The 27,554-nt window shown below is 44.6% G+C and overlaps 1 protein-coding gene across 3 annotated transcripts; it reads right to left on the bottom strand.

Moving 5' to 3' along the window:
• Positions 1–805: 805 nt before the first annotated feature.
• Positions 806–26,191, bottom strand: AP1B1 (adaptor related protein complex 1 subunit beta 1). 3 transcript variants are annotated; one of them, XM_083145379.1, is made up of 23 exons: positions 26,044–26,191; positions 20,831–20,892; positions 20,637–20,742; positions 20,083–20,218; positions 19,198–19,443; positions 17,738–17,928; positions 17,280–17,501; positions 17,074–17,194; positions 16,842–16,937; positions 16,633–16,748; positions 14,472–14,637; positions 13,717–13,810; positions 13,180–13,444; positions 12,370–12,574; positions 12,111–12,131; positions 11,892–11,921; positions 11,473–11,592; positions 8,376–8,521; positions 8,145–8,274; positions 7,490–7,574; positions 7,234–7,320; positions 2,353–2,507; positions 806–1,264 (listed from the first exon to the last, which is right to left on the bottom strand). In XM_083145379.1, exons 2-23 carry the CDS (start codon positions 20,865–20,867, stop codon positions 1,190–1,192), a joined length of 2,850 nt encoding a protein of 949 aa, XP_083001505.1. In that variant the 5' UTR covers positions 20,868–20,892; positions 26,044–26,191; the 3' UTR covers positions 806–1,189. The 3 variants fall into 3 exon arrangements, with proteins under 3 accessions (XP_083001505.1, XP_083001509.1, XP_083001512.1); XM_083145383.1 differs by lacking the exon at positions 26,044–26,191 and adding an exon at positions 25,608–25,904; XM_083145386.1 differs by lacking the exon at positions 12,111–12,131.
• Between the last annotated feature and the right edge of the window lie 1,363 nt (positions 26,192–27,554).

Below are 27,554 nucleotides of genomic sequence, written 5' to 3'. Positions count from 1 at the left end.
CAGCCACCCTGATGGCTGATTACAATGTTAAATGCCCCCCCCCCAGACCCGATTTTTCATTGTATACCCACCATGATGGTTAATTAGTATGTCAAATGCCCCCCCCAACCCCCCCCCCCACGATCAACGCCAACCCGAAGCGTGGCGAGCACAGCAGGCCCGCGAGGGGCGGCAGTACGCGCCCTCTGACCTTTTCATACCCCCACTATCCACGTTGGCGTGGAGTTGATTTTATATAGTGTGGCGAGCGGACGTGCAGTACTTCACGTGTATTCCGCGTCCACTCGCCGCGCTTCGGGCTCGCCGATGTGGATAGTGGGGATATGGAAAGGTCGGAGGACGCGTACCGCTGCGCTCGCCACGCTTCGGGTTGGCGTTGATCGTGGTGTGGGGGGGGGGGGGCATTTGACATACTAATTAACCATCATGGTGGGTATACAATTACAAATTGGGTCTGGGGGGGCATTTAACATTGTAATCAGCCATCAGGGTGGCTGTACATTGTATGGCAACGTCTTTAAAAGCCTAAAATTGGGTCGGTCGGGTCTGATCGGGTGCCATCGCATACCTTAAGTTATGGTATGCGATGAGACCCGATGGGCGCCGTGCTAGGAAACAAGTACCAAAGTCTCTACCATGGAGAAGTATCAATTTCACTTTAATAGATTTTTATCAAGTAAAAAGCAGAAAAAAAACAATATGAATGACTATTTGCCTCTTAAAGCTTTCACGAGAGTAACTCCACAAGTATAATTTCATTTTCCCAGCAATAAAGTTCTGTATCAATTATAACAAAACAGCTATCGAGATTCACACATATCAAAGTTTTTATTATATACATTTTAATCCAAGTTGCCATTTTTTTTTTAAAGTTAATAGGATCCAGCAGAACCTACCTCTTATAGAGAGAATACAGCATCTACCATAAAAAGGAGTGGGATCCACCCACATTCTCATGAAAGACTAGGGAACATTTTATCCCCCTGTGCAGACCATGTGTTATCAAAGGCTTTAAAATGTATTTATGGGTTGGGGTAAGAGCATAAAATCAACACTTTTTATTATTTGGTCCAAGTTTTTCCCGATTAGAAAAAAGTAGCAGACACATGCGCACAAGGCCTCTGTCCTGTATGTCCAAACTCAACGCAGGAAGGACAGTGATCATCACACAGCTGGCATGGAGAAAGGCTTAGTTCTTCAGCATTGTTTCAATGGATTGGAAGATGAACGGTGATACCTCAGGTGCCCGACACTTTAGAGAGAGCTGTTTGTGGAAAATGAAAGTTAGATTGATCTCCCCATTATGGTGTGTACACACAGTGCAATCTGGGCTATCGATTTTGACTATATAGTCAGAACTTGATAGCAAGTTAGTGCAATTCAGTAGAAATAGACCGTGCAGCACCGTGTCAGAACGAGGGCTTGCTACACCTCCCACCCCCACCAATGCCGTCCCTCCGTCTCCGCCAGCCAGGCAATGCCAGCACCCCATTGGTTGCTGATATCGGTTGATATTGGTGGCTGCCACATCGCACAGTGTATACACACCATCATTCCAAAAACTATTACCAAATATATGCGCTAGAGCTTTCCAAATAAATGAAAAACTAAAGAGGTTTCAGATACAGTGGGGAATATTTATAAGATGGGCGTTCTTTTGAAGAAGGGATGTTTCCCATAGCATATTTATTTAGCACCTTCTAGAATAGGCATGGGGAACCTTTGGCCCTTCAGCTGTTGTTGAACTACACATCCCAGCATGCCCTGCAACAGTTTTAACATGGCCAAATAGCAAAACTGTAGCAGGGTATCCTGGGATGTGTAGTCCAACAACTGGAGAGCCAAAGGTCCCCCCATCCTTGTTCTAGAAAATAACAGTTACAATCCGATTGTTTACGATGGGCAACATCCCATCTTTAATAGAGCTCCCATCTTAGTACATTTACCCCAGTGATCAGCAAGCAGAACTGGGTTTCCTCAGCTGGTGAGGAGTGACTCCATGCGCTGGTCATTGATATACAAACTAGTAGTGTCTGAGCAGTCATTCCCAGGGTCGCTAGCACACAAAATGCAAATATGAACTGGAAAGTGAACCGTAGCTGTTGTGCACTGCCAACCATTAGTTTTCCTTCAAAATGCATAATATTAGCTCTTTCCATGTAAGAGCATGGCAGACACACTGACTAGGAGTCAGGCAGCCAGCATGAGCTGTAGGGACAGCTCTCCCCACAGCTCTCTGCTAAGCCTATGCTACACTAAAACCACAGCAGCAACGGAATATGCTGCACTTTATAAGAAGCTATTAATAAATAAATAAATAAATAAATAAATAAACTGAAGTTAGAAACTTACCGCACAGCTAGAACTTCCAGACTGCATCCTCAGCTCTGCCAACACCCAAATGCCATTTGTAAGCTTCATAGACTGATACAACATTTCCTGACCATCCACTGTACGGCGAGCTACTGTGAAGATATTGCTGGGCTGCAGCTTGTTACTGACCGCATCTGTGGAATCAGACAGTATTGGAAGCTCACCAGCATGTAATCGAAAAGTACAAGATAAACACAATAAAGATATAACAAGTCTGTCTTGCTGATTATATAGGGGCACATTTATCAAGATCGCATTTACAATACGATCTGGGCAGAATATAACCGCCCAGGATCGCATTGTAAAATGCGATCAGATCACCTGAATGTATCAAGTTTGAGGGCGCAGGGCGCCCCGCGACCCCGATGACCACACTGCCGCTCGGGCAGTGCGATGTGTAGCCATAGGCTACAATGGGCTATCACCATCCCAGAATGGCGATAGCCCAGGGGTGCGAAGCCAGGCTGCCCGATGTTGTTACATCGGGCAGCTTTGCATCCCCCATACAAACCTATGGAGGATGCGGCCGTTGGCGCTGCAGGGGGATCGCAGCAGGGAGCGGAGATTCCTGCTGCGGTCCCCCTTTAATACATTTAGGTGATACTTAATATTTGCGGTTAACCTCCGAAAACTGGTGTTTTCGGGGATTTAGCCGCAAATATTACTTGATAAATTTGCCCCATAGAGAGCTATTATAGGGGTAGAAAAACACTCCTGGATACCTTTACAGCAACATGTTTTTGTGTTTGTTCACCACTTATGTGGCTTTTTCAACATTATAAACATAAAATTGTACAGCTGATAAGAACCACTGGACCAGTGTTCCCTCTAAGCTGTGCGCATGTGCGCGCGCACACACCTCGATGAGCGTGCGCACAGACATTACAACTGAGCGCACAAAGCAGCAGTGGTCCCTTTTTGCAGTTGTGGACTCAATTAATGTGTGTTTCACCCATTAACTACATTGTGTGCTGTGTTTTGAATGTTTAAATGTTTAATATCATTTTGAAGTAAATTTAACGCAAATGCTGAACCTCATTCTTCAGTTATATATAAGTGACGCACAAAAATGTAAATTTCATTCCAAAGTTGCACAGCCAAAATCTTTTGCCGCACACAGCCTTCGTAAAATTAGAGGGAACATTGCACTGGACCCATCTATGTACCCTAAAAAGATGTACATTTACACACTAACACACATTTTTTTTGTCAGGAGACATTTAGCCTGTATATTTCTGTATTGTTGAAAGAAACCGGAGTACCTGGTAAAGAACCTACAAATTCCACACAGTTCGCGCCATTGTGGAAATCGAACCCATGACATCAGCGCTATGAAGTAGCAATTGCTAATCATTACACCATCTGTACCATGCTACACTGAATTATCTGTACGGTTCCCATCACTGAATTTACTATGCACATTATAAAAATATGGTTGAAAGACTTTTTCATAGTGTATCCTTACAATAGCATGAAATATTTGTACAAAACAAAAAAGGGAATATTTATTTAAATGCAATGTAGTACACATCACATTCAAGGTTTTCCAGGAGATTGATGGAGACAATCTGATTCCAAAAACCTATAAGAGCTTAATCCAGCTTTCTTCAACTTGAGGTATGTGACTGTGCCCTGGCCTAGAATGTCTGTGTGTACATGTACGTGTGGTAGGGAACATAGATTGTAGACTCCCCAGTGGAGCTGCGGAATATGTATGCGCTATATAAGAAAGTTAATAAATAAACGGTTTGTTGTGGGAAACAGTGCTTAACACCCTATCTCTGATGTGCAGAGTGATAGTAATCAAGCAGTGTGTTGTTGATACAAACTAAATACAATTTAAATACAATCAGTCACTTGTTTCTCTAACTTTCAAAATGAAACAGTGTATTGTTACATGCAGTGAATGTTGCCAGTATGTTGGTCCTGTTTGTAATGCTGTGTACACACGGTCCGATTTCCTTTCCGATGTTGACTATATCGTCGGCATCGGATCAACATCGGATGCAGATCGCAAGGGTTTTAACCCGATGCGCGTTCATGTATCGGAAGCCAGAAAGTCTTGGCTGCCTTGTCTATATAGTGCAGATCTGCACTATATAGTCAAGATAGGATGCAAATCGGATGTGCCTTAAGATCCTATCCACGATCCTATCTGACCAGATCGTGGATAGGATCTTAAGGCACATCTACCGTGTGTACACACCATTAGGATTAGCATCAGATGACAAATATTTACAATACAGGTTAGATGAAAGCATATTTACTTGTTTAAAAAAAAAACTATAATCTTACATCAATACTGTTTTTATTATATGTTTCATTGTATATGTGTACTAGTGTTCCCTCTAGGAATTTGTGCGGGCAGGGGGCGCCGGGGGGGGGGGGGCGATGTCACAGCTGTGGGCGGTCCCGGGCCACCAACATCATCAAAGGGGGCGGGCCCGGCCACGCCGGAGTCACTGTGCTGCCGGGGAAGCGCCAGGCATCGCCGTCTACAGCGGTGCTGGGCTTCCCCGTGCGGTGTGTCAGGCAGACATGAGGCTGTTTTAGTGGGGCAGGGTGCATTTTGCCCTTTAAAAATCGGGCAGGGCACAGCACTGTTCCCGCTAAAACAGCCTAGCGGGAACACTGTACTGTTTTCAGATACAGACCATTTTTTAAACAAGTAAATATTCTTTCAACCAGCAGTCAGTCAACCTGTACTGTTACATTTGTCATCCCCTCCTAATCCCAACAATCAGGACCATTCACATACGGGCAACACACTGCTTGATTACTATTACTCTGCACCACTACAGCACATCAGAGATCAGGTATTGAGCGCTGTTTCCCTCAACAAACCATTTCTATTTAAATAATAAGGGAGAACAGCCCTGAGAAGCCAGCAGCACTACCTGAAGCATATATAGAAACATAATAACACACTCGGTGCACAGGTAAGTCATCCAATGTCCTCTAGAGCAGTGGTTCTCAAACTCGGTCCTCAGGACCCCACACAGTTCACGTTTTCCAGGTCACCCAAACGGTGCACTTATTACTGACTGAGCTAATTACCATATATACTAGAGTAGAAGCCTACTTTTTCAGAACATTTTTTATGCTGAAAAAGCCCCCCTCGGCTTATACTCGAGTGAGGGTCCCACTTGAGTCAATGAGTTTTCACAGTTTTTTTGTTGTAAAATTAGGTGCCTCGGCTTATATTCGGGTCGACTTATACTCGAGTATATACAGTATTTCACTTGGTTCTGTGAGGAGACCTGCAAAACATGCACTGTGTGGGGTCCTGAGGAACGACTTTGAGAACCTGTGCTTGAGTCTAATACTGATGGAGGCAATTATGACAAGTAGAGTGGGAAAGGACATAACAGAAAGGGAAGAAGGAAAACAGAAAGAAACAGAAAACAGCTAATAGGTATAAAAGTTTGAAGCAAAATATAAAGTAAGGACGTAAAGAAAGAATCTCAGTAGACAGACATCAGGGAGAGCAGTACAATTCAACCACATATCATCCAGCAATAATCCGGGTTGCTGACGTCAGGCGAGGGTGGGGCGAGGCAGCACTGAGCTGATGCAGTAAAGGGCTTCCTCCTCCTTAGTGTGAACTGGACCAGGGCGGCTCAACCCAGGCTACCTGTTCACACTGCACCGAACACTGGTCCGAACACTTCTTTTAATCCAGGCCGGAATGCCAGGTTGCTGAACACCGGGAATTTAAAAAGACCCTTTCACATCGCACAGAAACCCGTACAGAAGAACCTGGGTTATTTTGGCGACGTGAAAGTGTTTTTCAAATAGTTTGTAAATATGAGATTGCTATGGAGGATCTAATTGGTCGTACTAGAGACCCCATTCTTTATGAAAATGTAGTATGCAATACTAAGATAATATACCATCTCTTAAATGTCTCATTTACAGTAAGTATTATTGGTACTCTTTACCTAGCACGGCGCCCATCGCATGCACTAAAAAAATCGGGTGCGACGCGACCGACGCAATGCCCGCGATTTCCCATAGGGAACAATGTTAAATGTCTCAATTGACCCGATTTTTCTGTTCAATGCCTCAATTGACCCGATTTTTACATAGGAAACAATGTTAAATGGCCCACAGAGGCCAAATAGGCACCCTAAAATGTGAAATGGCCCCCCAAATTGTTAACGCCACCCCACGATCAACGTGAACCCGAAGCGTGGCGAGCGCAGCGAGCCCGCGAGGGGCGGCGGTACGCGTCCTACGATCTTTTCATACCCCCACTATCCACGTCGGCGTGGAGTTGAGAATAGAATAGTGTGGAGAGCGCAGCGAGCCACCGAGCCCGAAGCGTGGCGAGCGCAGCGAGCCCCACGAGGGGACGCGGTTACCTGTGAAGCCCGCAAAGGGACGCGTTTACCTGTGAAGGTATCCGCGTCCCCTCGCCACGCTTCGGGCTCGGTGGCTCGCTGCGCTCGCCACACTATTCTATTCTCAACTCCACGCCGCCGTGGATAGTGGGGGTATGAAAAGGTCGTAGGACGCGTACCGCCGCCGCTCGCAACGCTTTGGGTTCACGTTGATCGTGGGGTGGCGTTAACAATTGTGGGGGCCATTTCACACTTTAGGGTGCCTATTTGGCCTCTGTGGGCCATTTAACATTGATTCCTATGGAAAAATCGGGTCAATTGAGGCATTGAACAGTAAAATTGGGTCAATTGAGAAATTTAACATTGATCCCTATGGGAAATCGCGGGCATTGCGTCGCACCCGATTTTTAGTGCATTCAATGCCCGCGATTTTTTACCTGCGATGCCCACGATCAAAATCGTGGGCGCCGTGCTAGGTAAAGAGTACCGTATTATTTAGTGTTTGTAAAGTACTCACCTGAACTTGGTGGACAGTCTCTGATCTGAAACTGTGCCTCATTCTCATTCGGGATGTCTTTCCAAGAAGCCAAAAACATTTGTCGCTCTGATAAAATGAAATACAAAACAAGCAAATGTTGAGGTAACCGGAAAGGATGTGTTTAGAAAGTGCTATCACAAAAAGTGCACATTGTAAAATAAATCATTATTGTAAAACATGTATTCTGAAACTTAATAATAGGGGACTTCGCAAACTCTCTCCAGGTATTACTCACCCATCTTTCCGTCTTCCACAAATAGGATGTGCAGTGGATACACAACGCTGAAATAGAACACATCAATGTTGTTCTTTACTGCCACCTGTTGGGGGGGGGGGAGAGAGACCTCTGTGTAAGTCAAAGCATGCAGTACTAAAATACATATCCATGGCTTTGCTAGTATAGATACATATTAAGGGGGAAGGAAGGCTCCTCGTAACGGTGTAGGACCGTGAATAAAGTTACGTTATTTTGCTGAATACAGTCTGTTGGAGTGCCGCCTATTTCTCTTTCCTGTATGTATGGACCGCAGCAAGTAGTGGGTAATGATACAGAGTGCCGGACTCTATCTGATATTTCCACATATTAAGGGGTACATTTACGAAGGTGGGAGTTCTATTTCACATGGGATGTTGCTATGGGCAACCAATCAGATCCTGTATATTATATTCTAGAAGGTGCTAAAATAAAGAAGATGTAGATTCTGATTGGTTGCCCATTGCAACAACTCATGTAAAATAGAACACCCATCTTAGTAAATTTCCCCCTAAATGACTTATGTCTTGTTCAGGTCGCTTTCTAGCAATTAAATCTACAGACTTTTTAACTATATAATAAAAGAAAGAAATATAAAAATGTATATAGTTTTAAAAAAAAAATCTGGATCTCTCACCTGCAAATTAGTGAGAGGTTCCATTTTCATGACTGATCCAATTGTGTTTAAAGGCAGGGAGACCTCTGTAGATTGGTTGGGTGCCAAGGGAGTAAGTATCTGAAGAGGAGCAGCAGGTGCCAGCCCAAAGCTGTGTGGACAATAGTAAAGAAGATGCTCAGCAATAACCATATTGGAGGATACTACATAAAAGCTGCAAGACTTGCTCCCGAGAATTTAATGAAGCTATACCTGTTGCGATTGAACTGGATGGCAAAGTCACTCATGACCTGGAGGGCTCGATTGGTGAAGTGCAGATCCATGAATACAGAACCGGATCTTCGGGCAAATGTACCACTAATTTCTAGACCTTTGCCTTTCATGGCATGCAACCATACCTAAAGATAAAGCACACAGTAGCCATTACTAGCACAAACCTCACAGTCCATTTGAGGAGCTTGACAACAGGACTGTGTAAGTACTGTACTGTATGCATTTGTAAATGTTGCAGTGGCTACACCAGAGGGGACATGTATAACAAAGTAAAGGGGCTGATTCTTGGTGAAAAGCTGCTGTGTCATTGTCTGTAGTATCAGTCCTTCACCTTTCCTACAAGTGTGCGCCTGTGACCTTTTGCTAATGCTAGTAACAGCCCTTCACCTGGTGTACAAGTGTGTCTGTAACCTTATGCTTATGCTAGTACCAGCCCTTCCCCTGGTATACTAGTGTGCGTCTGTGACTATATGCTAGTACCAGCCCTTCCCCTGGTGTACTAGTATGCGTCTGTGACTATATGCTAATGCTAGTACCAGCCCTTCCGCTGGTGTACTAGTGTCGGTCTGTGACTATATGCTAATGCTAGTACCAGTCCGTCCCCTGGTGTACTAGTGTGCGTCTGTGACTATATGCTAGTATCAGCCCTTCCCCTGGTGTACTAGTATGTGTCTGTGACTATATGCTAGTGCTAGTATCAGCCCTTCCCCTGGTGTACTAGTGTGTGTCTGTGACTATATGCTAATGCTAGTACCAGCCCTTCCCCTGGTGTACTAGTATGTGTCTGTGACTATATGCTAGTGCTAGTATCAGCCCTTCCCCTGGTGTACTAGTGTGCGTCTGTGACTATATGCTAATGCTAGTACCAGCCCTTCCCCTGGTGTACTAGTGTGCGTCTGTGACTATATGCTAATGCTAGTATCAGCCCTTCCCCTGGTGTACTAGTGTGCGTCTGTGACTATATGCTAATGCTAGTACCAGCCCTTCCGCTGGTGTACTAGTGTGCGTCTGTAACTATATGCTAGTATCAGCCCTTCCCCTGGTGTACTAGTATGTGTCTGTGACTATATGCTAGTGCTAGTATCAGCCCTTCCCCTGGTGTACTAGTATGTGTCTGTGACTATATGCTAGTGCTAGTATCAGCCCTTCCCCTGGTGTACTAGTGTGCGTCTGTGACTATATGCTAATACCAGCCCTTCCCCTGGTGTACTAGTGTGCGTCTGTGACTATATGCTAATGCTAGTATCAGCCCTTCCCCTGGTGTACTAGTGTGCGTCTGACTATATGCTAATGCTAGTACCAGCCCTTCCGCTGGTGTACTAGTGTGCGTCTGTAACTATATGCTAGTATCAGCCCTTCCCCTGGTGTACTAGTATGTGTCTGTGACTATATGCTAGTGCTAGTATCAGCCCTTCCCCTGGTGTACTAGTGTGCGTCTGTGACTATATTGCTAATGCTAGTACCAGCCCTTCCCCTGGTGTACTAGTGTGCGTCTGTAACTATATGCTAAAGCTAGTACCAGCCCTTCCCCTGGTGTACTAGTATGTGTCTGAGACTATATTAGTGTTCCCACTAGGCTGTTTTAGCGGGGCGCTGCACCCTGCCCGATTTTTACAGGGCAAAATGCGCCCTGCCCTGTTAACAGTGCCCCGCTAAAACAGCGTGGTGCCTGCCCTGGTTGTGTACACGGGGAAGTTCAGCGCCGCCTTAGACGGCGATTCCCAGCGCTTCCCCGGCAGCACGGTAACTTCGGCGGTGCCGGGCCCGCCTCCTTTACTGACGGCGCCAACCGGGCCCGCCCCTTTTCGTGACGTCGCGGCCCGGGCAGCCCCTTTTTGTGACGTCGTGGCCCGGGCACGCCCCTTTTTGTGACGTCGCGGCCCGGGACCGCCTACAATTGTGCCGTCGGCGGGCCCGGTCCGCCCCCCTTGCACTGCCCCCGTGCAGCGGAGCCCTGCCCGCCCTAATTTCTAGAGGGAACACTATATATGCTAATGCTAGTATCAGCCCTTCCCCTGGTGTTCTAATGTGCGTCTGTGACTATATGCTAATGCTAGTATCCGCCCTTCCCCTGGTGTACAAGTGTGCATCTGTGACCTTATGCTAGTGCTATTATCAGCCCTTCCCCTGGTGTACTAGTGTGCATCTGTGACTATAGGCTAATGCTAGTACCAGCCCTTCCCCTGGTGTACTAGTATGTGTCTGAGACTATATGCTAATGCTAGTACCAGCCCTTCCCCTGGTGTACTAGTATGTGTCTGAGACTATATGCTAATGCTAGTATCAGCCCTTCCCCTGGTGTACTAGTGTGCGTCTGTGACTATATGCTAATGCTAGTATCCGCCCTTCCCCTGGTGTACTAGTGTGCATCTGTGACTATATGCTAATGCTAGTACCAGCCCTTCCGCTGGTGTACTAGTGTGCGTCTGTAACTATATGCTAGTATCAGCCCTTCCCCTGGTGTACTAGTATGTGTCTGTGACTATATGCTAGTGCTAGTATCAGCCCTTCCCCTGGTGTACTAGTGTGCGTCTGTGACTATATGCTAATGCTAGTACCAGCCCTTCCCCTGGTGTACGTCTGTGACTATATGCTAATGCTAGTACCAGCCCTTCCCCTGGTGTACTAGTGTGCGTCTGTGACTATATGCTAATGCTAGTACCAGCCCTTCCGCTGGTGTACTAGTGTGCGTCTGTAACTATATGCTAGTATCAGCCCTTCCCCTGGTGTACTAGTATGTGTCTGAGACTATATGCTAATGCTAGTATCAGCCCTTCCCCTGGTGTACTAGTGTGCGTCTGTGACTATATGCTAATGCTAGTATCCGCCCTTCCCCTGGTGTACAAGTGTGTGTCTGTGACTATATGCTAATGCTAGTATCAGCCACTCCCCTGGTGTACAAGTGTGTGTCTGAGACAACACATTTCAGATCGAGTGCATCTCAACCACAACTGTGCCTATATGCGTACAGTATAACACAAGCACCACAAACAGCTTAAGGTCTTTCACAGTAGCTGAAAATCTCTCAACTTCATAACCAGAATTGCATGACACTAAGGCCCAAACTGTTACTTACAGATTTTGGAGCCACGTAAGATCCAATGATTGCCCCTGTTCCACTGTTTAAATCAAATAGGTCTCCAAGTCCCCCAGAGAGAGAAGGGCCCACCGGAGGAGCCATAAATCCAGTAGGGACCTGGAGGCGACAGGCAGAAGAGGTGTATACATTATTACATGTGATCAGAGAGCAATATGGAGGGAAAATGTGAAGGAGTATGGCCATGACAGGTAAAATGCACAAGTCTCCATCTTCTGAAACTAAAGACAGACCAGGGGGTACATGAGAGTGACTCCAATTATAGATGTATAACCAGAAAGTAGAAATACAACAGCTAAAGACATTTTGAAGGGTAATACATGGTAAGAGATAGGAATAGATCGCTATTTCTCTCCCATAACTGATGAGTGATAGTTAATGACTAAAAAGGTACTTACAGACAGATTTGGACCTGTATCGCCACCAAGCTGTAAAGATAAGAAAACAATGGATTACACAAACCCAGAAAATGTCGATAGAATGATGGCTGATGACTGTGAATGTTGCTAATCTGTAGAGTGGGTGACAGCTTTGATGAAACCCTCTAAGCTCGGTTTTGGGGTTAACGAGACCCCAAATATCGATGCAGTATAGATGTAAAGGTCTCCCTAGCATACCCCTTCTGTGTCTTCCACAATCTTTGGAGTTGAAGTAGATGGGAGGGGAGGCACAGCACAGGCAGCCAGAAAGAGGCAGGGAACACACACAAAAGCCGGAGAACAGCAGGTGAGAGCAGCATAGGAAAGAACATCGACAGAGAAAGAAAAAGATGAAATAAGGGATCAGCCAACACACTGTATGGAAAAGATATTTATCATTAGAACGTCCTTGCCCTCCTCTTGAATGAGGGGTTCTACTTTAATATACTGTACACACCAGGGTATCCAGTCCACCGCTCAGAAGATCCACTCCACCAAGGGGCACAGAGCTAGTAGTCAGGGGTGGTCCGCTAATGGGAGGCGCCAGGTCTAGGTTTAGGAGATCACCCAGCAGATCTCCCTGGGATGGGATGACCGATGCATGTGTTTCAGTCTGAGGTTGACTCTGGGGTACAGCCTCTGGGCTCTCTGCACTTTCACCACTGTGTACAAAGGAAAGCAGGAGGAATCACGAGAATATAGAGGTTCTTTCTTAACCTTAATATTAAATGCTTTTACTTTATGTATTTGTTCACAGGGGCTCATATGTTTCTGCTGCATAGGAAACTTGTGTAACATCAGGCAAATATAAGGGCAGCGGTTCTGGTTCTAAATTGTGCAATCTCTCCATTAAGCTCTGGCTTTATTACCTTTTTTTTTTTAATCTAAAAAAAAGAATAAAAATACTACAGGGAGTTCAATAAGTTCCTCTGCAGTGAGCAGTGCCTCTGGCTGGAGCTATCTCCTGCAGCTGCGGGAGGCCATAGAGGGACAATACGTTTAACCCTTAATGTAGATGTAACCAATGATATTGTCATATTGCTTAACACACATTCTCTACGGGGTGTGACAGTCATTGCGCAGAAAGTGTGCCATATTTGTGTTCTGAGGAATACACATGGATGGTAGGCGGTCAGAATCCTGACAGGGGCTCAGTACGAATACTTAACCCTAACCCTCCCTGCCAGATGCCTAACCCTCCCCACCACCCTAAGTGCTTAATATTAACACCGTAAAAAAAAACAGCTATAATCCAATAAATACTTACGAGCCTGTTCGTGGTGGCAACCTTTTAGGCACAACGCCACGGCTACCCTCCACAAAAGCATTTGGAGGCTTGTGATAGACTGAGGCCAGTGTGCCAATGTAACATATGAGTTCCTCCAACAGTGTCGGCTCGATGAGATCGGTTTCCTCTGAGATGAGAGGTTTTTCAGCCAGGACCACCTCTTTGGCAGCAACTGGATCTGTTGAGAGTAGTCTCCAGTATATATATCCACGATCTCTCAGGTCTGGGTTGTCTGAATCCTGAGGTGAAGATCATGCATTAGAGTAAAAATACAGGTTCAGCAAGAAACGATTCAATAAAAAGGTCTCTAAATTTCCAATAACACATCCTCCCTCCTACTGTTTTTATAGTGCACTGAGTAAGGAACAGTTACAACAACTTAAGTAAGAAAATTACAGCTAAAAACTAAAACATCTGTTGTGGAAAGTATTAAATAGCTTTATGGCAGCTCGCTGCAAACTCAGATGACTCGTAGATAAGCTTACCCAAGAGATTTCGTAGTTACACCCACCTGAGTGGCCAAGCTTAGCACTTGTTGTACCAGTTCCTGTGTCTCTGTAGGTTTCTTTAAGAACAACTTGACAATAGCAGTTAGGAGCTGCAGTTGGACCTAGTAAGGAGAGGACTCGTGTCATTATTTGAAACTCTTTCCAATAAATAAGGTCTGATTTGTCAAACTGAGTGTTAGGGGGGTATTCAATCTTCGGGTCACGGCAGACGAGCTTGCTCGCCCGCCGTGACCCAGTCCCGTTCTCGGTCAGCTCGACCGAGAACATGCAGGCGGGATTCAATGTCCCGCCTGCAGCGGGACGAGAAGGGGGCGTGGCCGCGAGTTGCGGCCGGGAAGTGACGAGATGCAGCTGGCAGCTCGTCACTTCCCGGCTGTTCTCGGCAGAACGAGCCCGACAGCTAGAGATGTCGGGCTCGTTCTGCCAGGAAACCCTGTTTAATGCTGTCGGGGAAGACAGCATTGAATAGGGCCCGTCGAGCATCTCCCCCACGGGAGATGCTCGACGGCGATTGAATATCCCCCTTAGTGTTTCCCTGGAAAATGTAGTCCTATTTTAACTCTATTTGCACATGTGAAAGCATTGGTTAGAATGAGCCCATCTCATATATAATAATAAGAGTATAAATATGATTACAAAAAAACTTGAAAAAAATTAACCATGGGGTCCACGTTAATACCCCACAGACTTAACCTTCACATTCCTCCCCAATTGATGATAAATACAGATATTTTCTCCCCTCTGCACAGGCACAAGACTCACCTGTGTGCTCTCATCATGGAATCCCTCTAAGAAGCTCTCTAGTAATTCATCTGCATTGTCAATACGCTCAGCATACTCCCCCACTATCCAAATCATAGCAGCTCTAGCCTCTGGCTCATCTAGGGAGTCCAGGTTCTCACACAGGGTTGAGATGACACTTTCATATCTGGAATAAACCAAGGGTGAGTATAGGAACAGCATCTTATAGAAGGAGTGTAATAGAACTTGTAAAAAGGAAATCAGAGCAACAAAAAGGATAATGAAAAGAAAATTGCTTTAGAAAGCCAGACTAATACTAAACATTTCTTAAAAGTATATTAACAGTAAAAGGTTATGAAAATACAATACTGGACCCATAATAAATGACAAAGGTGAAAAGATTAGTGACGATAAGGCAAGAGCAGAAGAACTGAACTCCTTTGTTTCATTAGTGTTTACAAGAGAGGAGAGTACAGGGAACTCCTAAAACACCATAAACAATGATAATGCAATGTTATCAGAGGAAGAAGTCCGAAGACGACTCACCGAAATTAAAATAAAACACCGGGACCAGATGATATTCACCCAAGAGTACTAATAGAACTAATCTCGGAATTAGCTAGGCCATTCCACACTTTTTTTTTGTAAACTCAATTTCATCTGGCTTAGTACCATGGGATTAGCATATAGCAGAAGAAGTCCCAATATTTAAACAGGGAAATACCCGAGATGGCTGCCACTTTGCACTCTTTCATTAGATGGCTGCCACTTTGCACTCTCCCCTCCCCTGCCCCCCCCCCCCCCTGCACTTCAACTCTGCGGTCCTGAAATGACTCCCTAAACCGGATCGCGATCGCTCCCTCCCTGGCTTTTACCGACTCAGCTCACCCCTCAACCTTGATTATAAATGGTTAGCACAAATACTCGCCGATAGGCTTAAATCGATTCTACCCCATATTATCCATTCCGATCAGACTGGGTTTATCTCTGGCAGACATTCTGCAGTAAATGTGAGGAGAGTTATTGCAGCTTTGTCTGAAAGCAAGACTAACCCACTCTTCCAGAATTCTGCGATAGTCTCCTTAGACGCAGAAAAGGTCTTTGACCTCATCGAATGGCCCCACCTATACAATACCATGTGCAGATTTCACTTCCCAGTCGCTTTCATCAACGCCATTAAAGCCTTGCTTGTATTCAACCCCCGGCACTCAGGTATCCTGCAATGGCTTCCTCTCAGACACATTTATTATTGAGAAGGGGACGAGACAGGGCTGTTCCCTCTCTCCAATAGCGCTGGAGCCGTTAGCAATGGCTCTTAGATCTTCCCCTACATATAAAGGAATTATGATAGGCGATGTCGAGCTCAAAAGCTGTGTACACACGGGGGAGATAGGGGCTGAAATCGCTGGAAATATGGTCGCTGGCGACCATATTGCCAGTGATGGGAGTGTGCCCCGGCGATCGCCGGGTGCGCGCTCCCGTTTTCAGCCCCGTTCTAAATCTCTGGTCGCAGGAGCTTGCTCCTGCGACCAGCTGATTACCTCTGCGGCACCGCCGGCAGAGGTTCCCTTTCATCAGCGACCATCTCTGGTCGCTGATGAAAAGCAGAAACTGAGCAATATATTGCTCAGCCATATATTGCTGAGCAATATATCTCCCCCCGTGTGTATGGGGCTAAAGTAGCACTTTTCGCCGACGACATGCTCTTGTTTGTTTCTGACCCCCTAGTTTCCATTCCTGAGATTTTGCGAGTGATATCTGAACTCGATGATATTTCCCAAAGTTTTCTATATACTGCAACTCCTTCCAATTCTCCTTACCGCTCTGGATTTATCCCATCTAAAAAAAGCCATGACTCACTTTATTTGGAATGGCAAGAATCCAAAAAAAGTCAAATTGATTATGGACAAATCGTTTGGACAAAATGTTTGAGATACTTCGGAAGGTCCTAGCTAAGAGATAATACAGTACCAGAATTTTAAAGATAGGTTGAACTCGATGGACTGACGTCGTTTGTCAACCTCACAAATGATGTCACTAAATCTAACACGGTCATATAGAGCCATAGCACCAACTATGTTCTATAGCAAGCTATAACCCATTATACCTTAAGAGCAGACAGAAAAGCATTAAATGAGCTAATAATTCCTATACTATAGGCTACGTTTCCAGTGACACCTACTTGTTTGGGTATTTCCTAAAAATGTCCTTTATAACCACGATTGCTTCTTGAACCACATAATTCACCTTGGTCTGAATAAGATCCAGCAGGGTACTCACACAACGCTCAGCGGATTGCTGGAGGAAAACAAAGTAAAATAAATCACAATATTTCTCTTTAATACTCTTAAAACTGCAAACATGCACACTCATGCAGCAGACTCGTCATACCTCAACTTTAATGGCGCAGCGTCCAATTGCCCTAACAGCTTTCCGTACAAAGTCCACATCCACCTCAGTGGCATATTCCTTCAGTTCAGCAAGAACCTAAATTGGGTAGAAAATGATTCATTTTATGGGCAAATAACATTCACACATTTATCTAATAGCAGTGCTATGTTTATTTCCTCATGCAGACATGGACTGAAGGTAACATCTTTTATATATATATATATATGCTGACCTGTGCAATATTTGCAGGTGATGCCAGTCTGATCATTATGTCAAGTTTTTCAAGTTTCACGTAGATTGGATCATTATATTTGACAAAGAAAACTTTCATCTCATGTTTTAGGATCTCCGGCCTGAGGAAAAAGTCACATGTGATAAGCAGATGCAAGTGTACAGTGAGCACTTACAATAATGGTCAGCATGGAAACAAGGCCCTACCGTTTCTGCACAATCAGGTTGATATTGCGCAGAGCCACGTATTGTAATTCCGGCTCAGCAGAGAGCAGAGTCACTAGGGGGGGTGCCAGCTTCTTCAGTAGTGTCCCATAGTAGTCCAAGTCTTTGGCCAGCAGCTCCATGAGTTTCATTAGTACCTTCACTGCAGACAGCACCACGGCGGAATTTGCATGTGAGAGACGTGGCGTAACACGTTCACATACACTGTATTGAAAAGAAAGGCAGATAGCGTAAATTTATGGCAAGGAAAAGCTAACAGACTCCTTTTCATTTCTAGGTAAGTATGAAATTGTTTTTAGATGGCTTTATTTCGGACAATTACTGTTTCAGAATAAGGTAATGTCACATCACCCATACCTTTGGATTTCCTTTTTTATATCATTCAACAGCTTAATGTAATACAACCTGCTTTCACTGCTTCCTGGCAAATACATACTCACCTCTGAGCTTCACGGTCATCCTTGGGGATATAGTTGGCCAGACAGTCCAGTATAAAGATCTGACCCCACTCAGTACACTCGTTTAGTGCAGTCAATAGCTTGTTGATGGACTGAGGGTTCAAGTCCAAAAGGTTACTGCTTGGGTGGGACTCTGCAATCTCTGACAAGGCTGCTACAGCATTAGCCACAACCTAGAAGGTCAAAGTAACAGTGAGGTGTTTGTACTTCTCATTATATATCCTAAACCAGTGAAATGGCACAAAGCAGATCAGATCAGTACATGGTTGCAATATTTAATCTCTGCATTTCATTCTATAAATGAGGAGGGTAGGTAGTCATTGGGTCTACATTCAGAATATTGACATGTTTAGAATGTCCATACTCATAACATACACTATGGGGTTTATTTACTAAGATAGGAGTTATATTGAAGATAGGATGTTGCTATGGGCAACCAATCACAATCTACTTATTTAGCAACTTCTAGAAGATAACAGATCGAATCTGATTCATTGCCCATAGCAATATCCCATTTACAATAGAACTCTCATCTTAGTAAATAAACCCTTATGAATGCCATACATGATTTCAGTATTAGGCTTCATCTATGGAGGCAGATGTAGTAAACCTGGTGAAGAGATAAACTGGAATGTGATAACGCAGCCAGCCAATCAACTCCTAACGATAATTTTTCCATCATAGCTGATTGGCTGGGGAGTTATCACTTTCTACTTTATCTCTTCACCAGGCTTAATACATCTGTCTTATGGTTAAGCTACAAAGGGTTTGTCTTAGCTTAAAATACCATTGTCAACATTCTGACATACTGACCATCCTAAATGTTGACATAAAATACACCTGGAGGGTAAATATACTATGCTCTGTGTTGTGTTTCACCAATGTTTGATCGATATCCCCCGTGTTTGATTATAGTCAGACAGGAGTGCTTTTTTTATACTAAAACAAATGAATTTACTCTGCACTCATGTTTAAGTTCATCGTGGTTTCCTATGGTGTCTGTGCTCGTGTTTCCCATACAGGAAGCCTGCACAGCAAGATTTGTGTAATGCTTTTCTGTTAAAATATGTGAAATTCCTGCCTTTCAGCTTTGTCTATGGAAAGGACATTGGAGTCTGGCCGATGGTGTATTTGGTTGTATCTCCCTGTACTTCTAGTTGACCTAACAATCGTGCGTTTGTTATGAAGTAAGTTTACTAGTTTAAAAAAAAAAAAAAAAAAAAGACTCCAGTGTTGGCAACTGGGGCAGCCATGGGGCTTAGTAAATTTACCCCTAGGAATTCCAGCAGCAATTTGTCACTGACTAAGTATCACTGCACTATATGTAAAAAAAAAAAAAAAAAGCACTGCTGATAGATGCCCAACATAACTGCTTCCTTGTGTATTGTTCTGAATATCTACGGCAACATATCATACATAAAGTAAGACCAGAGGATGCTCACCATAGGATTGGAGTCAGAAATCAGGTCCTTTAAAGTATCAAGAAATCCCTGATCCTCTACTAGCTGAGCATTAATGTCATGCAGTTTGGCTACACACACTGCTGCCGTCTTGCGTACGTATGGGTCCTCGTCTTTCAGGCACTTACGCAGTGGTTCACAAAGATATTCTGTAATTTTGTCCACACGGATACAGCCCATAGTGCGAACTGCTAGTGCACGGATCAATGGGTTGGGGTCCTCACAGTCCTAAAAAAAAAAAAAAATAGAATTACTTGTATCGAAGTAGCCAAAAGGACAACTCATTTAATGATTGTGTGTGGGGAAAAAAAAAACTATTTAATAACAACTCAAATGACCTGAAAAAAAATAAAAAAGCAGCTAATTATAAAATATATATATCTTTTATATTATAGTATAACATTTACAAGATGGAGAATAGGACTGGACAAAGCAGTATTACATTAACTCTCATTGTCCCATTACTCATCGGACCACCACTCGATCAGCTGACTTCAACAGAAGTCACACACGTATAACATCCGGGACCTAGAAAGAGATGCTGCTGGACCTGTTGGGAGCAGGTAAGTCACTGCTGGCCCACCAGAGATGATAGATCGACATTCTATAATGTTAACATTGTGAATGCTCACTACCAACCTGTGCAAACATTGTATGGAAAAGCAACGGATATGGGTTAGGGAAGTGCACTGTACAAGGAGACTGAAAACCATGAAGAGAGGTGCATAACAGCTTTTTGGAATGTTCTGAGACTAGGAGTATTAGGTTCTTGCATTGATACACATATGTCTCTATGGCTGCACTATTTGTAGTTACATGCCCTTTCAATGTAGGTCTCAAATACCTTTTTAGGGTTTAAACACCAACCTTAACAAATGTGTTTACAGCCATGATAGCCATATCTGGTTGGCTCTTGGCGTAGTTCATCAGGTACAAATAAACCAGTTTCTTCAGTTCCAGGTTATCCGTCTGCATGCAGTTCACCACATCAGGGAACAGGGCACTGCCAGGAGAAGCAGAGAGTCAGCTGCACAGCAATACATGCTGCCATGAATACAGGATTAGGTAGAGGAAGTATATTGATGTGACACGCACGCACACACGGAACACAATCAAAAAGCTAAATAAACAAAATGTGACAAACATAATGAGATTTCAATTAAGAGCAGATCAACGCTTTCAGAAATAACACACACACACACAGCATAGTTAGAATCAATATTGCATGTGATGACTGGTAATTCGGCTTCTCAGCACTGGCAAAACCCAAGTCACCTGTTCACCCTTTATTTTCCACTCATCTATCCTAAATGGAAAATTGTTCTTCACTGTACAGAACAATGCAGAATAGCACACGACAACAGATGTCTTCAATTACACTGCAAACTACCTGCAAAGTGAAAACCTACACCCCCATTCACCTGACATCCTTCCCCACAGTCATGGAAGCGATGACTTTCTTAACAGCTTCTTTCTTCTTTTCCTTCTTGTCGCTATTCAATTCTGCCTTCAGCTCAAAGATCTCACCTACACGTGTGAAATATAAATATAGCACTTGTTAGAACTACTAAAAAAGAAAGTATTACCCTGAGTTGCCCAGAGCTCAGCGACTCACCTTTCTTGGTGGTGGTGAAGTACTTTGAGTCTGTCATATCTGCTGTGGGATTTCACACTTCACTATAGGGAGAGGACAGATGGTCAATGCATGAAAAGCAAATTTTATCCAGAGGTGTCAGCTGAGGCTCCAGGAAGGAACAAAACTACACCACCCCCATCCAACAGGAAAAAAAACAAGGAGAAGTTCAGAGGGGAAATGAAACAGGGTTAGATAATGGTACATACCAGAGCTAAGGCATTTATTACACTGTACTGTAAGGGGATGTGGATTAGCTCACAGACAGTGAGAGTTGATTCCATTGTGAATGCTGTGAACAGCGCTGGGAGGGAGCTATTCAAATCAGCGCACTGTTACGTCTGAGAATGCCAGTACTTGCGGATGTTTAGTTGCAATAACTGCCATTTTCCAAGTAAAGTGCCATGCCCCACTGCGTCATACAACAGCATCGCAACCTAGTTTTGTCGGATTTCTGCGGGGGGGGGGGGGGGGGTTTCATCAGAAAATCACTGGTCAGACCTAGAAACGCACTAATTACAATAGCTTCGGGAGCTCCCTCCTGTGCACTGAATTGAACTGACCCAAATGTCTAGGTAGAAAGTCAATAGTTCGACATAGTTTGAAACATGAAAAGGTGGACATGAGTTTCTCAGGTTATTTTGGTGTTACTGTAGACACCTTAGCACGTGGACCCCCTATTAGTGTAGCCATACCACTATGCTCGGCACAGTTTACCAATCGGCGTCCATGTGGATGGTAAAGCATGAAGTTGTGAAAAACTCATGTCGACATGGTGCAATGTCGACCTTTTGGAATCAACTTATTGACTGTCTCCCTAGACATTGTCTGTGAGCCATGCGGATACCGGTTCAAAATATCCCATATCTCAATTTATATCATGCATATATATTACTGCTTACAGTGTGCAGGTCTGGCTTAACAACAGGATTTAAAGCAGGCATGTCCAACGTTGGCCCTCCAGATGTTTTGAAACTACACATCCCAGCATGCTTTGCAATAGTTTTAGCATTCTCTAATAGCAAAACTGTGGCAAAGCATGCTGGGATGTGTAGTTTCACAACATCTGGAGGGCCAACGTTGGACATGCCTGATTTAAAGGAAATGAAGGGACAGTTCTATTGTAATGTGAGCCAGCAAATTATCTACTCAGGAAAAGAGAAATCACTTTACAGTAAGCAGTGTTCTTTGTGCACTGTGATAGAAAAGCTGGCGGGACAAGCTCGCTCACTTACTACTGTACCTCAATAGAGATAGACTTGTAGAACAAGGTGAGAGATCTCCAATCAGAGAGTATTAGTAAACTAATGGAAGTGTTTGTTACAGAAGGAATCTTTATTATTTTGTGCATGTTTAACACAAGTAGCACAATCTAAACACATGTAAAGTGTGTTTTAGAACACATTTCTACACTTACTTCCTATAGTCATTTTTGCTTGACCCACACAAACTACAACAATAAAAAAAATTGACAGTACATTATTACTATTGATGCGGGATTTTACAGTACATTAATTCAATGCAAAACTAGCAGCACTGCAATACTGAACACTTGAGTCTGTAACTAGGCGCAAAAGGACAGAATTCAAATGGTTTTATTTTACGCACTTGTGATTTTTCACACCCAACAAAGCTATTCATTTGTTCCTGCCAACGGGCGCAATTACATGATTTACGCTCTTTGCGTGCGTGTACATGTGGTAGGGAATATAGATTGTAAGCTTCACTGGGGCAGGGACTGATGTGAATGTAAGTATTCTCTGTAAAGCGCTGCGGAATATGTGTGTGCTATATAAGAAACTTAATAAACAAATAAATAAATAATAAAAACAATTAACTTCCCCCCATATATAGAATGAGGGGGGAAGTGCACTATAATTCTACAGTGTAACTATTTTGTTAGGAACAGAATATTAATAAAACGATCCTGAGTAATAACAAACATAGAAATTGGTACCATAATACTACTTTCAGACCGCAAATGCCGTGTCGCACACGGGATTAGGACATGGGTCCCATCCCCAGAGCAACACGGCAATGCGGTCTGAAAGTTCCGACACCGACACGGCATATTGCCGAGTCGGTGACGTCACATGGGGCGGTGCTGGGCGGCGGCGCGTCATCGGGGGCTCGGGAGGAGGCAGTACTTGGAGCTGACAGTGCTGCCTCCTCCATACTGTGAACGGGACACGGGTCGCTCGACCCAGGCACCCGTTCACACTGCACTTGACACGGTTCATAGCCGTGTTCAACCCTGGTCATTACCAGGGTTGTACACCCGTGTTGCTCGACCCGTGGTGGCCTTTTCAGACCGCACCGTGACCCGTGTTTAGGCCCCGCGAACACGGCAATAAGCCGTGTTCGGAGTGCGGTCTGAAAGTGGTATAAGTGGGTTGAGTTGTGTGCACCAACAATATGTCTGTGAATGACGTCATTCAGACAAAACACAGCCAATGACCAATATATCACCGGTGGTGATTGACAGCATATTTGGCCATGCAAGACTGATCAGGCAGCATGCATGGAGAACACACAACCCCATCCATTGAGAGATATCTGCAGTGATCTATCTATCTTTAGATACATCGGTGCTTATCACAGACATATCGCTGGTATACACTGGCCTTTCACGTAACATTCAGACATGATTGCAAAGCAGATTTTTTTAGCAAATGGACAAACCATGTAGCACTGCAGGTGGGGCTGGTGTAACATGTGCAGAGAGTTAGATTTGGGTGGGGTGTGTTCAAAATTAAATCTAAATTGCAGTGTAAAAATAAAGCAGCCAGTACTTACCCTGCACAGAAACAAAATAACTCTCAAATCTAACTCTCTGCATGTTACATTTGCCTCACCTGTAGTGCATATGGTTTTGTCCATATGCTAAGGAATCTGCTTTGCAATCAGGTCTGGATAACCCCCATTAGCCAATCAATTGATTGGTCAATATATTTGCCAGTGTGTACCCATCATAATAATAACCCGCAAGCTTACAATCTATAGCATTAGTCTTGAACGCTCAGGCCACCTGTGGAAGTAGGTGAGATGATTACTGTCCGAGCAAAGAAATCCTAAAAACATGACTTGTCCGTGGAACTGACCTCTGTACTGCCCATGAGCATGTGGCCAGCTTCTAGCGCCTGTACAATACACATGAAAAGCGCCAAGGGGGAAATTCAGACGTGATCGCGGGGCCGCGGATTCAGAGTGGCTAGCATTCAGATAGACGCTGGCCAGCTAGCGGGATATCCCGCCTTGCGATTTAATGTGCTCGCTGTGCGAATAGATGTGTATGGCTGCACATCTATATGCAGCTGTGCAAACATGGTCAAAACCATTCTTACTTCGCTCACCATCAAATCATTTTCACATTGAGCACCACTCATCGAAGGCTCAGAATAGCCAGAGGCTTACTTGGTGGCTGCAATGAAAACAGGCATAACCGTACAGGAGACCAAGCAAGCAGACTTCAGAAATATGTGTTGTATTGAAGGGTGGAACAGAGAAAGCAGTTGCTGAAACAAACTCAAAGATCAGCACTTTGCCCGAAGACATGTGGGAGCAATGATCATGTGGAGGAAGAGTCTATGGCACTGGTTCCCAAACTGTCCTAGGCTCCCTGGGGTGCCTTGGAGCACTTGCAGGGGTGCCTCAGGTTGGTGGTCCAGAATCAATTCAACTTATTTATGGCCAATGAAATAGGCAAAAACAGTGCTTGTGGCTTCCAATTAAAAATATGTGGGTAAACAGAAGTGAATTGTGTTTCTCACCACATAAGTGGACCTAAGGAAAACATTTAAATCACAATTTATTTAATATCTTTCCTGAAACTAGTAACCAACTTTTGGCCTAGGGGTGCCGTGAAAAATATTCTGATACTTTAGGGTGCCGTGATTCAAAAAGTTTGGGAACCACTGGTCTATGGTCTTAATCTACAAGGATAAAATCTATGCTTGGCACAAATCTAATTATGAACAGTTTCTTATATATCGCACACATATTCCGCAGCGCTTTACAGAGAATATTTGAACATTCACATCAGTCCCTGCCCCAGTGGAGCTTACAATCTATATTCTCTATCACATGTACGTTCACACACACATTCTAGGGTTAATTGTTGGGAGCCAACAACCCCACGCAAGTACGGGGAGAATATACATACTTTGCACAGTTAGGGCCATGGTGGGAATCAAACCCATGACCTCAGTAGGCAGTAATGCTAACCATTACACCGTACTGCCCCAAATCTAACAGATGAAGCCGGAGTCATTTTTTTTGTGTGTCAGCAGCAATATACTGACTTCAAAGACACTCACATGTTTTTAGACACATAACCCTGATCATTATCTTGCATGAAAGAACTGCTAAATGGCTGGAGATCCAATAAAGTGTTCTTGTGCAACAAAAGAAGAAAAAAAAACCAATCCTGCACCACATTGTTTTGTTATTAAAACAATAAAGTTTGGGACAAAATGAGGAAGAAAACATGAGGGCTAATGTATTACTACTAATGAAGGCGTCAAACAGAGGAGTCTATGTTAAAACGGAATTGTTTAGAAACTCTAAATGAAGCTAGAGTGCACACTACTATGCTGCATTAGTTTTGTAACACAACTACAGCTGTACACAAAACAGCAGCCTACCATGCAAACAAGTGAAGGAATGCAGAAATGTGGTTTTAAAGGAAATGTGACATATACATTGCATTGCAATTCATATATTTGGAGCACAAAAAACCCCCCACAAATATTGGTAATACCTGTGCATTATTAGGGCACAGCAGGTAAGCCATAGTGCAGAAAAGGATGGACATGTGTCTGGGGAGATTAGCCCTTTCAGCATTAATAGAAGCTTAAAGAACATGAGTGACTGTCACAAGGGGAAACTGCTCATCTATTAAGCTCAGAGACCTGCTGCACCTTAGCACAAGACTTTCACTAGCAGGGGATGTGCCAGTGACACTCAATGAATGTCCCTCCGGGTGAGGAGCACTGAGGTCCCCCAAAGTCTGACTCACAGACACAGCTGTCACTGTAACCTCTCTCCGTATAGTAACCCCCGGAAGCTCTGGCAGGTGAGGTGTTAATCACATTCCCCATTCATCAGCTGCTCGCCCACTTCCGGCCCCAGCCTCCCCGCCCCACAACACCCGAGTCCCTGGTGGATACAAGAATGGTAACAGCGAAGATTCTGACCTCTGATGAGGACGCGGTGACCGGTCCGGTATCGGGCCCCTCGGATGTCTGTGATGTGAGGCGTGTGCACAACGGACTCCTCCTCCTCCCGGCAGTTCTCCGCAAAGATGGCTGTCACTCGCTCCCGGACGTGACGACAAAAGGACATCCGCCATCCACGTCTATTAGTTTCTATGGAAACATGGAAGCTGAGTAGTGAAAGGCCGATTAGTGCTCTGTACAAATGCCTTGATATTATTATTATTATTATTATTATTATTATTATTGTTGTTGTTATTCTTCCTAGTATTTTTTTTATTCGTATAGTGGCACATTATTTATTACCCAGTGGTTACCAATAATATTTATTGGTCCTTGACCTCTTGTAGCCAGGTGGATATTTTCTAAAGCTTCTAAAAAAATAAAAGGAGGTTGCCCAAAGCAGCAAAGAATCTGAAGATCGGAAGGTTGACACAAGCATTAGTTAGAAAATGGAAGGTCGACAGTTAAAAGGCGGTATTTCATACCCTGCTATTCACTAGGGCAGTGATGGCTAACCTTGACACTCCAGCTGTTGCTGAACTACACATCCCAGCATTACCTGCTACAGTTTTCCTATTTGGCCATTCTAAAACCGATGCACTGCATGCTGGGATGTGTAGTTCAACAACAGCTGGAGTGTCAAGGTGAGCCATCACTGCACTAGGGCGTGGAGGGAGAATATAATACAGCGTGGTACGGTGCCTCAAGTATGGCGAGCGCAGCAATCCATGCGAGGAGACATGGTACATCGGGACATAACCCGTGAAAAGCTCCCGTCGACCTAATGCTTGTGTGACCCTGACGACATCAGCCATGTTGACTTCTTTCATGTGTCGACATAAACCCTGTCGACCTTTAGTGGTCGGACTAATGCATGTCGACCTTCATAGTGTCGACCCTATGACCCATACACACTGGATCAGCACTCAATCTATTTGTATGCAAATTATTATATGAAGGGCCCCAAAGCAGGCCCCCCCCCCCCCCCCCCATCACTCAGTCGTTCTGCCGGCTGCTGCTCCCCCCCCCTCAACTGGCGAGCCAACATCTCAATTACCCACACCCCTGGCACCCAGCTCGGTGGGTGGACAGGGCTACACAGGACCCGATGGGGGTGGAGCTAAAGGGGACCCAGCAGGGGGGGCAGAGCTATAGGTGGTTGCTGCTGCTTCCTGTCAGGCATGCTGTACGGCAGAGGAGAGGCTGCTGCAGTTCCAGCCAGGCTCGCCCAGCAAGCCTGCACTCTGCGGATGTTTCAAAGGTAAGGATGAGTGGTGTATGTTAGTATATATATGGGGTGGGTTAGGGTTAGGCTGCTGGGGGTAAGGGTTAGGCCACAGGGTGCAAGGGAAGGTCAGAACTGGCCTCCGGTGGTCGGGACGGAGGGTAGGAGGAATGTCAGAGCTATAGAGCGCAGGCCGCAGTGTGAGGGTGCACGTTGGTGTGATAGAGCACAGGCTACGGGGTGAGGGTGCACGTTAGTGTGATAG

This window comes from Crinia signifera, chromosome 1 (genome assembly GCF_055691185.1).
Source record: "Crinia signifera chromosome 1, ASM5569118v1, whole genome shotgun sequence".
In the NCBI taxonomy this organism is placed as follows: Eukaryota; Metazoa; Chordata; class Amphibia; order Anura; family Myobatrachidae; genus Crinia; species Crinia signifera.
Note: the sequence above shows the minus strand (reverse complement) of the source record. Positions and strands in the feature narration are given on the sequence as shown.